At 39.6% G+C, this 13,801-nt stretch overlaps 1 protein-coding gene across 1 annotated transcript in view; it reads right to left on the reverse strand.

Annotated features, from left to right (window-relative positions):
* Positions 1-6,802: 6,802 nt before the first annotated feature.
* Positions 6,803-13,801, reverse strand: part of Vps13c (vacuolar protein sorting 13 homolog C) — a 148,504-nt gene continuing 141,505 nt past the window's right edge. Inside the window, exons 80-83 of the mRNA XM_042687770.1 lie at positions 12,587-12,675; positions 10,437-10,560; positions 9,281-9,364; positions 6,803-8,995 (exon numbers count right to left, since the gene is read on the reverse strand). Of these exons, the coding sequence (XP_042543704.1) occupies positions 8,894-8,995; positions 9,281-9,364; positions 10,437-10,560; positions 12,587-12,675 (399 nt within the window). The 3' untranslated portion in view covers positions 6,803-8,893. The remainder of the gene's footprint in view (positions 8,996-9,280; positions 9,365-10,436; positions 10,561-12,586; positions 12,676-13,801) is intronic.

A 13,801-nucleotide genomic window follows, 5' to 3' on the forward strand; every position in this document is an offset into this window, starting at 1 on the left:
ATATATATATATGTATATATATATATATATATGTTATATAATATATATGTATGTGTGTATGAAGTGTAACAGCTGTATTCAGATGTAGGTGCATATTAGGAGTGTTGGGGCAAACATTATCAATCACAAGGCATTCTTTTGTGATTAGCTACCTTTTACTTGTACCACACCAGACCCTTCCCACATACCTTCTCATTTAATGCTCCTCATCTGTCCACAATGTGGATATTATTACCTTTATTGTATTGCCATGGGAAGGAAACCGACCCCAAATGACTGAACAAGAATCATCCCAGTCTGGTAAAAGAAGACTCACTATCCTCCATGCTATATGCATGTAAGTGTTGAATAATCCACTCCTGGAAGTGGAGGTGTGGCTCAAGTGGTAGAGCACCAGCCATGGGACAGCGTGAGGCCGTGAGTTCACACACACACACAGACACACACACAGAACAGCCCACTAATAAAATACCCTACATCAAAGGGTACTGACCAATATATACCCAAATATATAAAAAATGGAATCAAAATCAGCAAATGCCTAAAAAGGGTCTATTATGATCATTCAGAACAAAGGGGACTTTCATTTGAAGATGCCTAGATTACATGCATGCACATAGAATCTTGAAAACCAAAATTAAATTATTCACAAAATCATGGTAAGATTTAAAAACACAGACCTACAAAAAGGCAACTCTGATTCTTCTTTTGATAAGGCTTTTACACTAACAAAGACATTGTAAAAAAATTACTTGAAATGATTAATTAATCTTAAATTCACTTTCCCTAAAGTTAAATGTCTCTACTCCCTGGCCAGGGTGCTTGGGTCTGGAAAGAATTTAGTTAGCATTTATAAACTGTCGGTATGAATATCTTTTCAAGAGATACAGATGCTTATTTTAATTCAAGAAGCCAATTCAGCATTTATAAAAGGTAACTAAATCCATCAGCATGCCTATTTTTATTTCTGCATTAATAAATCTGTGCTTCATAATTTAACTATAAAATGTGCAATTTAAGTGTTCAGATTAATAGTAATTATGCATATATTAATATGCTACATGTCAGTGTATCCATTCACTTTATTGCAAAAGAACTAAATGAAGAAAACTTTGTCTACCAGATCTCAATGACAATCAAAATAACCAAGTTCTCCTTCTCCTTCTTTCTTCCTTTTTTTTTTTGGCCCATCCTGGGGCTTGAACTCTGGGCCTGGACTCTTTGTGCTCAAGGCTAGCACTCTACCACTTGAGCCACAGTGCCACTTCCAGCTTTTTCAAGTACTTTATTGGAGATGAGTCTCAGACTTTCCTGCCCAGACCAACTTTGAACATGATCCTCAGATCTCAGTCTCCTGAGTAGCTAGGATTACAGGTGTGAGCCAATGGCACCCAGCTGTAACAGTTTTTGTATATGTGTTCATGTGTGTTGGGGGGTGGGTTGAGGTGATTTTTTTTTTTCTTGTGGTGACACTGGGATTTAAATTCAGGGTCTTGTGCTTCCTGGGAAGGTGCTCTGCCACTTGAGCCATACCTTATCCCTTTTTTATCTTTTAGTTTTCAAGTAGTTACATGCTTTTGTCTCAGACTATGACCTTCCTTGTAGCTGGGATTATATGAGTATACCACCATGCCTGTCTTATTGACTGGAATAAGGTCTCACTTTTTGCTCTAGGTGGCCTCTAATTGGATAATATAGCTCCACTCAACTGGAGAACCACACCATCTCTCTCCCTCTCTCTTCCTCTGTCTCCCAATGATGAATCAACTGTCACGTTCTGAGAGTGGGATGCTCTAGGTGCCAGCTGGCAGTGCTCCAGCCACGGGGATGCCAGGGGAGGCGAGCTCAGACTCCTCAGTAGCAGAAGGAAAGTGGGCAGAAAACAGGGCATTGGGGTTGTTTTGATCTAAGGTCTCTTAAGATGAAAAGCACTACTTTAAGACAGCTGGGTCTGGTGTGTCATGCTTATAATCCTAGCTACTCAGGAGGCTGAGATCTGAGGATTTTGGTTCAAAGCCACCCAGGACAAGAAAGTGTATGAGACTCTCATCTCCAATTAATCACCAGAAAACCCGAAGCGGAGCTGTGGCTTAAAGTGGTAGAGCACTAGCCTTGAACAAAAGAACTCAGGAACAATACCCAGGTCTGGAATTCAAGCCCCACAACCAACCAAAACAACAATAACAACAACAACCCCCCCCCCCACACACACACACAAATTAGGAGACAGGATGGAGATAAAGACTTTATTAATACTTACAGATCCTGAGGACTACACAGACATACATGCACTGAGGTCAGAAAGCACGGGAGAGAGACAAGATCTGCAGCCTATACTTTTATTAGGGGGCTATACCTAGTGATATTTAAGCAGGCAGAGATTCCAGGAGGTCACACTGCGAGCAGAATGTTGTTACTGTGACATTCCTGCTCAGTCCGTGGCAAATGTGTAGCTGGCTGGCTGTAGGAATGTAGGTGCCAGGAAGAAGCGGTATGAGACAGAGACCTGGAAGGAACATGAGGAGGAGGAACAGACTTGGGGTGGACTTGAGCTAGAAACTGTGTCAAGGCCCACCAGGCCCTGCGTCTGGCAGGGGATTGTAAAGGTTGTGTTCACAATACACAATATAGAAGTCTAGAGTTGGATGGGGCTGGATTCAGCCATCCAGAGACCAAAGAAGAGGTCTGCACAGCTACTCCATGTATCTCTCACAGGAAAAACAACAACAACAACAAAGCCTTAGTCTGACCCCTCCTGGCAACTCAGAAAGGGAGCTTTCTCTAGGAAACCATACCCTCCCTCTTTAACTCCTTTATACTAGAAGCAAAAGAAAATGTGAGAAGTAGCAAGCTTACTGGTCCCAGAGCCATTTCCTTCATTAACCAGCTGGATCAGCTGTTAGCCACTGTGGACTTCCGATACCTAGATATCTAGACTTACCTTAGAAGGAAGAGATTTCCAGTGAGCATGTTTCAAGAGTAAACTAAACTAATGGCACCAACCAAGGCCCAGCTGCTACTTGTAGAAGCTAAACGGGTGTCCTCCAGAAGGACAAACGAGTTTGAACCAGATTCCTGTCAGACGTCCTTGATCCAGAGACATTTCTTTATCCAGAAAAACCTCTTTAGGATGGGTTGCCAAAGCAATTCAAGCCAAGGCTCTGCTTCTATCAATGAAATATAGAACTTTGGTAGAGCTAATTAATAGGAGAAAGTACCACTTAAATTACCTTTCAAGTATTCTCAATTACCTCAGAAGCAGTCATTGACAATCACTTGGTATATGAGATATGAATCAACTTTATCTAACTCATTAAGTTGGTCCCCCAGAGCCCTGGGCAGACCATACTTTGCTAACCTAGTTTAAGGGACTGAAGCTATTTCTGCCTGAATGTAATAGAAGTGAACTGCCTTAGAAATTAACCTTCCACCGTCAAACTTTGTGTCTTTTCCTGTGCTTGATGGTGTTTTCTATTTCACAGAAGGAAACTATCTTTTGCATGGTGTGTCACACCTGACTTCTCAACCTCATTAACCTCACTAACCTCCAGCACCCTCCTGAAATCAATCCCAGAGGCCTCCTCTCTGAATGTCAGTAACACTGACTCCATCCTGCAGTTTCATGATTGCTGGTGACAACCAGATGTTAGAGTCAAACCCAGATTCTTTGCTGGGGGACCCTCAAATGTATCAAGCAAAAATCGGCAATGTTCAAAAGTTGTCAAAAGGGATAACCATCTTTTGGGGGAAGATCATTTCTCCAGAAGAAAATCTGTGCCTTTTTTTTTTTTTTTTAATTCCTTCTTCTTCTGCCTGTCCTAGACGTGAACTTCGGGTCTGGGCATTGTCACTTGAACTTTTGTGCTCCAGGTTGGCACCCTACCAAAGTAAGTCACAGCTTCATGTCTAGCTTTTTAGCTGGTTAACTGAAGAATCTCATGGCCCTTCCTGTCCAGGCCAGCTTTGAACCATAATCTTCAGATGGCAACTTTCTGGGTAGCTAGGGTTACGGGTTGAGCTGCCCGTGCCTGGCTCCTCCGCCCATTTCAGTCTTAGTTTTGAGCCTGGCCAGGGCAGAAGTGAGCAGCGGAAGCAGCAAGACTTGCGTTTTCTTTTAACACCACCCCTCCTCTGTCCTGGCGCTTCCGGATCCAGAACTCAAGAGCTGGCATTGGAGCAGCACCCACTGCTGGCCTGGTGCCTAGTTGGGGGTGGGGCAGCTCGCTTCAATGAAGAGTGACCTTCAGATAGTTGTGTTTTTAGGTTCTGGACCCACTGAAGCCTTCTGTGCAGTTGCTCAGACATAGCCTCTCCCTTCCCCATTCCTCAGACTAGGCCTTTGCCTTCTCTGCTTCCTAGTCTAGGCCTCTTTTCTCCATTTCAGCAGTGTAGGGCTGACCATTATCCAGTTCTTCAGTGCAGGCCTCTCCAGCTGCAGTTCCTCAGTCTAGGCCTCTCCTCTGGTTTCTCAGATTGAGCCTTTTTCTCCATTTCCTAAGGGTAGGCCTCAGCTTTGACCGGTTGCTCAGTGTAGGCCTCCCCGTAGCCCAGTTCCTCAGACAAGGCCGCTTCCTTCTCCATTTCATAAGCGTAGGCTCCAACCTTGTCCAGTCGCTCCAACTAGGCTTCTCTTTCCCCTGGTTCCTCAAGTCTAGGACTCTTTCTTCTGTGGTTCCTCAGACTAGACCTCTCCTCCATTTCACCAGTGTAGGCCTCAACCGTGTCCCAGTTCCTCAGTGCAGGCCTCTCCCTCCCCCAGTTCCTCTGTCCAGGCCCCGTTACTTGGACTAGGCCTTTCCCTTCTCTGCTTGCAAGTCTAGGTCTCCCTCCATGAGTGTATAGAGCTCAGCGCTGTCTGGTTCCACACTGCAGGCTTTGCTCTTCCTGTTCCACAGACTAAGCCTCTCCTGTCCCAGATTCCTCAGTGCTGGCCTCTCTCATGTTTCTTCAGACTAGGCATCTACCTTCTCTGACTCCTCTGTGCAGGCCTCTCTCTTCCCCAGTCCCTTAGTGCTTGAAAGGATCCATTTACGTCCATCCCAGGGGATCATAGGGAGGCAAGCAGGCATAGGAGAAAGATTCTATTATAAGGCTTATTAGAGGAGCCATATTTCCCCTGGAGAGGGGGCCTCCATTTTCTAGGTATGGGTGGGTCTGGGCAGAAAGAGGGAGGGGCCAGCTGTACGGCAAGAACCCCAGGGCAGGGAGCAGCTCAGGTCTGGGTGGAGCTGAGGACCAAAGGGGAGGCGTAATGCTTACAGTGCTGGCCTCTCCTTTCTCCTGTTCCTTAGTCTAGGTCTCTCTGTGCTCTGGGTCTTCAGTGCAGGCCTTTCCCTTCCCTGGTTCCTCAGTCTAGGTCTGGTCCTTCCAGGGGACTCAGACTAGACCTCTTCCTCCCCCATTTTCATCAGTGTAGGCCTCAACCTTGTCCACTTGCTCCTTTCAGACCTCTCCATACTTCAGTTCATCACTGCAGGCCTCTCCCTCTTTTCTCAGACTAGGCTTCTTCTTTCTAATTTCCTCAGTCTAGGCCTCTGTTTTCTTCCTGTGTCAGGCTAGGACTCTCTGTGCTCCAGTTCTTCAGGGCAGGCCTCTCTCCCCCATCCACGTTCCTTAGTGGTCAGACTTAGTCCTTCCCAGTTACTCACACTAGGCCTCTCCCTTCCTCAGTTTAGGCTTGTTCCTGCCCAGTTACTTGAACTAGGTCTCATCAGCCTATGCCTCTCCCTTCCCTGGTGTCCCTCTGTGCTCCACTTCCTTAGTGCAGGCCTGTCCCTTTTCCACTTCATCCAAGTAGGCCTCAACTTTGTCCGGTGCTCCTACTAGGCCTCTCCTCTCCCATTTCATCAGTGTAGGCCTCAACCTTTTCTAGATGCTCATTGTGGTCCTCTCCATTCTCTGGCTCCTCGGGGGCAAGCTCTTCCTTCTCTGTTTTCTCCAGGCAGAGTGCTCCCCTCTGCTTTTACTCAGTCTAGGCCTCTTCCTTCTCTAATTCCTGTATCTAGGTTTTTCCTTTCCATTTTCCTAATCTTGGCCTCTCTGGTCTCTGTTCTTCAGTATAAGCCTTGCCTCAATCTAGATCCTTCCTTTCTTTGCCCAATTCCTGTATATAGGCCTGTTTCCGAACTAATACATGGCTTTCCTAACTACTCTTTTTTTTTTTTTTTGGTTGGTCCTGGGGCTTGAACTCTGGGCTTGGGCGCTGTCCCTGCACTCTTCAGCTCAAGGTGAGCACTCTACTGCTTGAGCCACAGCGGCACTTCTGGTTTTCTAGTGGTTTATTGGAGATAAGACTCTCATGGACTTTCCTGCCCAGGCTGATTTTGAACCGTGATTCTCAGATCTCAGCCTCCTGAGTAGCTAGGATTACAGGTGTGAGCCACTGGCAACCGGCTCCTAACTGAGAGGAGCACTACCGGGGCTTGAATAACGGACTTAACTATGGCTACCAGGTACTCTTATCACTTGACACATTCGGCCAGGCTTAATTTGTTTTTGGTATAAAGTGTCACTTTCTGCATGAGCATCCTTACACAAGATCTTTCAGTTTACACTTATGCTGAAGCTGGGGTGACAAGCATGTACCATCATATCCATATTTTTTCTGTTGTGCTTCATATAGAAATCCCAGGCAGTCTGACCTCAAACCACAGTCCTCCCATCTCAGTCTCTGGCATCTTGTAAAGCTCTCTATTAATCTAGCTTCTCATCATTATGAGATTAGGAGAGGAAAAGAGAATGACAAAAAAGAAATACTACTTGAATATTTTACACAAACCCGCAATGTTTTCACACATGTAAATCATTTACCAAATGTTTTATTTCACTCAGTTCATATGCAAATACCTATCTGAGAGCATGTTTAAAAACTCAACAGAGCTTATTACACTTTACCCAATAGATTGCTTCTGTCCTAGGAGATTACATCCAATGAAATGTTACTTGAAATACTTGAAAGCTTATTTCAGAGCCTAGTGAGATAATGAGCTTATAGATTTCTATGATTTTTCTTAGTTCAATATTTTGTGTATTAAGTTTTAGAATAAACTACTAGTGCACTATAATCCCTTATATAACCTATTAATGTTTACAATGATCCCTTTTAATAAACTGAAAGTAATTAGTAATATAGAATTATGTAAAACAAAAATTTTATGTGATGCTTTTCTTTACAGAAAAAAGCACTGACTACCAGAAACTAACATTTAGGACATTAATTACAGCATCCTCTTCTTAGACTGAACATCAAACAACAGTAAAAAAAATTGGTCTTAAACTTGAGTAGCACAACAGAACCACCATCACTTACAAGGGGAAATGAAGTAAACCAAGTGTGCCTGCACCTTCAGATCATCACTGATTGATGAAGGAACAAACTGTATGTTCAGCACATTATGAGAAAATATGTAGAGCATATATTATGTGTGATGTGCTCACTATATATATTAAATATAGCATATATTCATTGCATATAAGGTATATAATATATAGGACAGTGTACAGGAGATATATAGGATATATAATCAAATAGGGCACATAACATGCAATATATTGTATATTATATATGGTAAACCTATATTGTGTATAGATTATGTACAGCAGATATTTTATATAATATAGAAAATATTCTATAGAGTAGTATATTGCATATAAAATGTAGAGAATGTATTATCTGATTTATTATATATATGTATTCACTATATTGTATGTTTTATAGTAAATATTACATATATGTATTCGTTGTATGCAGAATGTTATACCTATAACATTTTATACATCTTATATATGACATGTGAATTGTATATTATATAGTATGGGGTATATAATGTATATTAAAATAGTATATATGGAATGTATGTATGGCATAGATTATGTATTGTACATATATGTAATATATAATATACATTTTGTGTGTGTATATATATGTGTGTATATATATATTACTGAATTGTTTTCATGGGCCTGCTCCTCAAAGAACACATGTAATACCTATTTTCCAATGTATTTATATATACTATGTTTTGCTTCTATATTAACTGTAGCTTTTTTATTCTTCGTAACAAGTATTTAAAATATATTTACAGATAAGCAGTGTTGATTTATGACACTATTACAGGTTTTTAATTTCTCAAAAACAATTTCTAGAAATTTAAAATGATTGTATTTTACACATTCTGAGTCCTCAAAAATCTTAAAGTGCAACATTTTCATTTATCAGCAGAGGTACCATAGAAGCTCATCTTAAAAGAGTATGTAAAGAGCATCTAAAATTTTATGAATGTCACATTCAGACAAATTGGTATAGCTGTTTTTAAGGTTTGGCTGCCCACATTTTTTTCATTATAGAGCAAGGGGGAAAAATAAGCACCAGTATAAACTTGTCCTATTGGGAGAAAAACAATGTTTTCACGAAGAGAAAGGAACATATAATTTCTTACTTTAGTTGCTTTTGTTCAACCATTACTTGATTTACCAAGAATGCTCTCTAGGTAGAATTATTGAACAAATTATTTTTAAATAAATATCAAAGGGTCCAACATTGTATGGCTAAAGTGTTTCAAAGAACACTAATCATTCTAAACTCTGTTATTCAGTAAAGACTTTAATTAAAATTAAGCCTACTGTCTTTTCTTCCCTATAGTATTAAGATTTCACTCTGGGTTTGAAGTGATAGTTCTTTGGTCTACTCACGAGTATAGGCAGCAGTTTAGAAGTAAATTACTAACATACTCATGGTTACAAAACTAAGAGTCAACATTAAAGGGGGAAAAAGGAAAATTTAATAACAGCCATTCTAGAAAAATAAAACTAAAGAGTTTCTGGGAAGATCTTCCTTAGCTCGGTAAATGAGTCCTGAGTTTTGTCGCCCAGTAGCAGCCTCCAAGACCTGTGGTTATGATAGTACTTGAGGCTTGACAAGTCTCAGTGAGGGTTGCTTAATCAGTTTCTGCTGATGTCTCGCCAACTGAGCATCCTCAATGGCATTAAAGACTTTCTGCAAAACAAAGTGTGCATCATGAAGTGGAAAGAACTCAGGATGTCTGGTGAAAGAGAAAAATTCAGAAGCTGGAACTGAAGCTCTCCACACAGGTCTAGACACCAAGGATGAAGTTAGCATCTATACAAGGCAAAAATCTGAGCACCTCCTATCTCAGGTTGGATAGTACAAGATGCTATTTTAAGCACACCCATCCATGCAAAGTTATAACGGGAAGAGCTTTTGGGAGGAGATGCACTGTTACAAACTTTGAAGGGAAGTCATTTCAAATGAATAGTTTACCTGGGCTGTGATGGGATCCTTCAGATAAATTTTCCGGAGATAGCCTGGATTGGTATTTCCTTTCTTGTGGAACAGACTCTGCTCCTGTTTCAAAGGAAACAATGGCAGAAAAGAAATCATTCTTGAGAAGATAAAACATACCTTAATTATAATTACATGTTTAAGTGTCAACTCTTACTTTATAACCAAGAGGCTACCATAATATATATTCATGTATAATGTGAAATAAATCAGCCTGATACAAACTGAGTGACTGCATATGTAAAATGTTAGAATTTATGAAATTGGATGCGTATACATCTACCTGTATAAAATAATGGCTTTCAGCAGACAATGACAAATAGCCTACAGAAACACCACTTGATAACTCATCACATCTGACAAATCAAAAAACACTTCCTTCAATTTCCTTGGCTGATGGATAAAATTCTTATATAATGGAAAACACATTGAATCAATTCTCACATTGATGTGAGGAGACTATAAAATATATGCGGTGGCACAGTCTGTCTTAGCTTGAAAATCAGGTTTCATACCAACTCTCTCTAAATCATGATGTTTTACACATCCTGAGGTAAGGCTTAAATCCAAAAGTGCAGGGTAACATGGTAGTTCTACTCTTGTATTTATTTATTTCTCTATGAACAGCAAAGAAAACTTTGGTATTAAGGATAAAATGACAATTATTTGGAGAAAACCAAGGTATTTATAGAAATTACCATACTTAGAATGAGAACTTGGAGGTTTATTTTTTTGTTCTTTTGCACTCAAGGTCTGGGCACTGTCCCTGAGCTTTTATGCTCAAAGCTAGTGCTCTAGCACATGAGCCACAGCTTTATTTCCAGCTTTTGTTTTGGTAGTTAATTGCAGATAAGAGTCTTAAGGACTTTTCTGCCTGGGCTTCCTTCAAACTGGAATCCTAAAATCTCAACCTCCAGAGTAGCTGGGATTACAGGTATGAACCCCTACCCCCCCATCTGACTGTTTAACTATTCACACAAACTTTTTTTTTTTTAACATTTCAGGGTATAATGACAGCAACAATAAAGATGATACTGCATCTTCAAAAACTTTGTGTACTTAAACTGTTAGTGAGTAAAAGTATTAGTTTCTACTCACTTGATGAATTCTTGGCTCCAAAGCTGTGTTTCCTTACCTTAACAGAAATTTTTAGCAGATTTTCATGAACATTGGGGGGAAACACAAAGTCTTCAAATGGGCACTGCCAATCTACAGTCATGTGACCCAAGATTTCAACTTCCTTTATAAACAACACCCGCCTGTTTTACAAAGAAAAACAAAACCACAATTATTATCCCTGCACTGTACTCTGCTGGAGCACAAATACACAAACAACAAAAATGGGCACTAATAAAAAAAAGTAATCTTACTTTAAAAATAAATAACTGTCAGGTGGAGAGCAGATAGGACATATTCTATCAAAGCAGAGTTTCAAAATTCTCCTTCTCCCAATTTGGCACAATTTAAGAAAGCAAACTTTTGTTTTCTTTAACTGGCCAAAAAACTCAAGAGGGAAATCACCTTTAAGACATGTAAGGAACAGGCTACTCTCATCTGGAAAGCCATAAAGATAAGACACCCTTGAAAATGGTTTACTTGGAAAATTATTAATTGCTCTTCACTGTCAGTCATTTATGCCTTCCAGTCAAGAAAGAATGTGCAGGAAATGTCATAAACCCCAAATGTCAGCAAAGATTCACTTTGGGACTACTAATGAACATCAGATTTGAACACTTCAATGCTAAAGCACTGAGTCACAGAGAAAGTATCTCATTTTACTCAACAGCAATAAAAAAAAAACACAACATACTCTTTTAAAGGGCAGTAATGTTGATTTCTCACACTGTGAATCAGACTAATTAAATTACTGATGTAACACTACTTGATTTTAAGTTCCTATTACAGAGGTAAAACTAGAAAAGGGAAGGAATTCAATACTTATGTAAGTGTTAAAGAAAGAAGGAAGGGAAGGTAAAGTCTCTTTTCTTTTGGTGGTGGTGGTGGTGCCTGGGGACTGACCCTATGCCCTGCGCCAGCAAGGCCAGTGTTCTGTTCTACCAGTTGTCACACACCCACTACTTTTGAGACTTACTTTTTTTGGCTTTGTTTCTGAAATTGTCATAAAAGAGAAAGTTATCCTAGTTATCTTATTTGTCTTGGGGGAGTCTGGGAACAATGTTAGAATTCTGTCCAAAGAGACCATAACAGTTACCTTGGCCAGAAGTGGTGAGGACCTAAATTTAAAGAACGGACATGGAGTGAGTAGACTTAAGAGTTAGGCCTTGGTGGCCGACTGAATGTGGAATAGGAAAAATACAAGATGACTGTCTGATTTGGAGTTTAAGTACCACACAGACTGGTGGTACTACTTGTAGTAATTTGAGAAAAAAGTACGTTTCTTATTTTTTGTTTCTTAATATTGCACCTGACAGCTTTGAGGCAGCAAGATGGAGAGACCTCAGTAGTCAGAGGACAGAGATGGGTGGGTGGGTAGGTATGTAGATGGCATGTACACAGGATGGATAGGAATTTGGATAAAAATCTTCAGGTAAGATTTGAGAGACCTTCCTCTGAGAGCATGTCACATAGAAGATGACCATGATTTGACTGTGGGGACCATAGGAGCAGGAGAAGAATGAAAGAGACCTACAATGGTAGGGCACTTGGGTGGACAAGGAAAGAGTGAGTTTAAAGATACTGAACATAGTCAGTTGCACTCAGTTCCATGCCTTGTAACAGCATCTTTAATTCTTAGCTCTAATCTTAGCCAAGGTCAGAGGCACTGGGCCATTTGCTAGACGTTGTTTGGAGATGTTTATGGGTGTGGAGGGCACTACTGGTACTTATGGCACACTGAACTCCTTCCATGCCCAGTAGTCTGAGCCAAGCCCAAAATTTTAATAGCAGAATTTCTCTGCTGAGAACTGCAGATCAAGTATTTCTATCAATTTCCTATGCTCCACTGATTACCAAGTTTTCATTCATCTCTGGCATAATCCAGGCTCTCACTGTCTTCTGATTCAACTGTTGCAGTATCCTCCTGTCTTGATTGTCTGCTGGATAAGACCCAAACTGTGTGAAGTCTCAGTTTCAGCATCTCTAGCATGAGGGGGTTGGAATTGATGACCTCCAAGGACCTATCTATATCTGCATTTTTATGATTATAGAGAACAATCACTTTGCTCCTGAAACATGTCTCCAAATCCTCTGCCGTTTAGCCTTCAAAATTCTTATTATCTACACAACTAAGCCTTATTTTTTAAAAAAATTGCTTGACATTAGTACCTATTTGTAACCATAAGGACTGCCCTCTTGCTTCCAGGAACAGGACAGTGGTATCGGTAAGTCTCACCTTCCCATTTTTTGGCATGATTCTGAAAAAGATGAAAGAATGAGATTTGGGAATACAAATGCTCGAAATACACACACACACACACACACACACACACACACACATTCAAATAATACCTATATAATAGCCAGTTATAATTACAGTGTTACAAAAACTTTATTAGAATGGAAGTATAATTCTACATACTAGTATATTAAAAATATTCATAGAATGTTTATAAATTAAGTCTACTGATGCTTTAAAAGGAACTAGGCATCAAATGTTTACCAAATAATTTTCTGATAAAACATGTTTTAGTGTCCAGTAACAGAAATTTAAAACTATGTAGCAAAAATAGTCACACAGTTTAGTTAAGGAACACAAACATAAATATAAAACTACTATATTAACGTTTCAGGATCTTTTACAAAGATGGTCAGACTGTGGAACAGGTCTATGAACTGCCTAATACAGAATGTACAACTTTGAAATAATGAGTTTAATAAAGCTTTTTAAAAATCAGATATTTGAGGAGTCTGTGATACCTCTTAATAGCTAAGACTCCACCACTGATTTAGGTAGAGGTAGACATTCTTCACATGAGAAAGCCCAATCCAACTGTTTCCTGGTTTTGATTATTTACTTGTAAAAATTAAATGTGCATCAAATAATGTACTTATATATGAAATTATATTTGATTAAAAAATAAAATGTAATGTTAACATTAATATGAATATGAAGAATTCTTAAGATTTCAAAATAGTTGGCAGTTTATTTCTAAAGACAAATACAAGCATAGGATAAAGCGAGTATAAATTACACACATTAAAATATTTCCTTTTCAACTATCTTATAACTATGGATTTGAGTTGAACATGCATTAACAAGACGAAAACAATGTTCTTGATAAATGCTAACAGCACTGTAGAGATTATAATGCATAAAAGATCAGGAGATTAATACACATAAAAATGCAGAATATAGACACTGAGTAAAAGCATATAATATTTTATAACCAAGAATACAATGCCAGTATTATTAAAAAGTAACATTAACATAACCACAAGCAGAAAAAAAAGTACACTTGATGCTATATTTCAATGCTTCATTACACATTTTTAGAAAGATGTTGGTCCCAAAGCATTTCTTGAGAAGTACATAAAGCTATG

The sequence above is a fragment of the Dipodomys spectabilis genome, unplaced genomic scaffold, assembly GCF_019054845.1.
Source record: "Dipodomys spectabilis isolate Male_0828 unplaced genomic scaffold, ASM1905484v1 ptg000108l, whole genome shotgun sequence".
Taxonomy (NCBI): Eukaryota; Metazoa; Chordata; class Mammalia; order Rodentia; family Heteromyidae; genus Dipodomys; species Dipodomys spectabilis.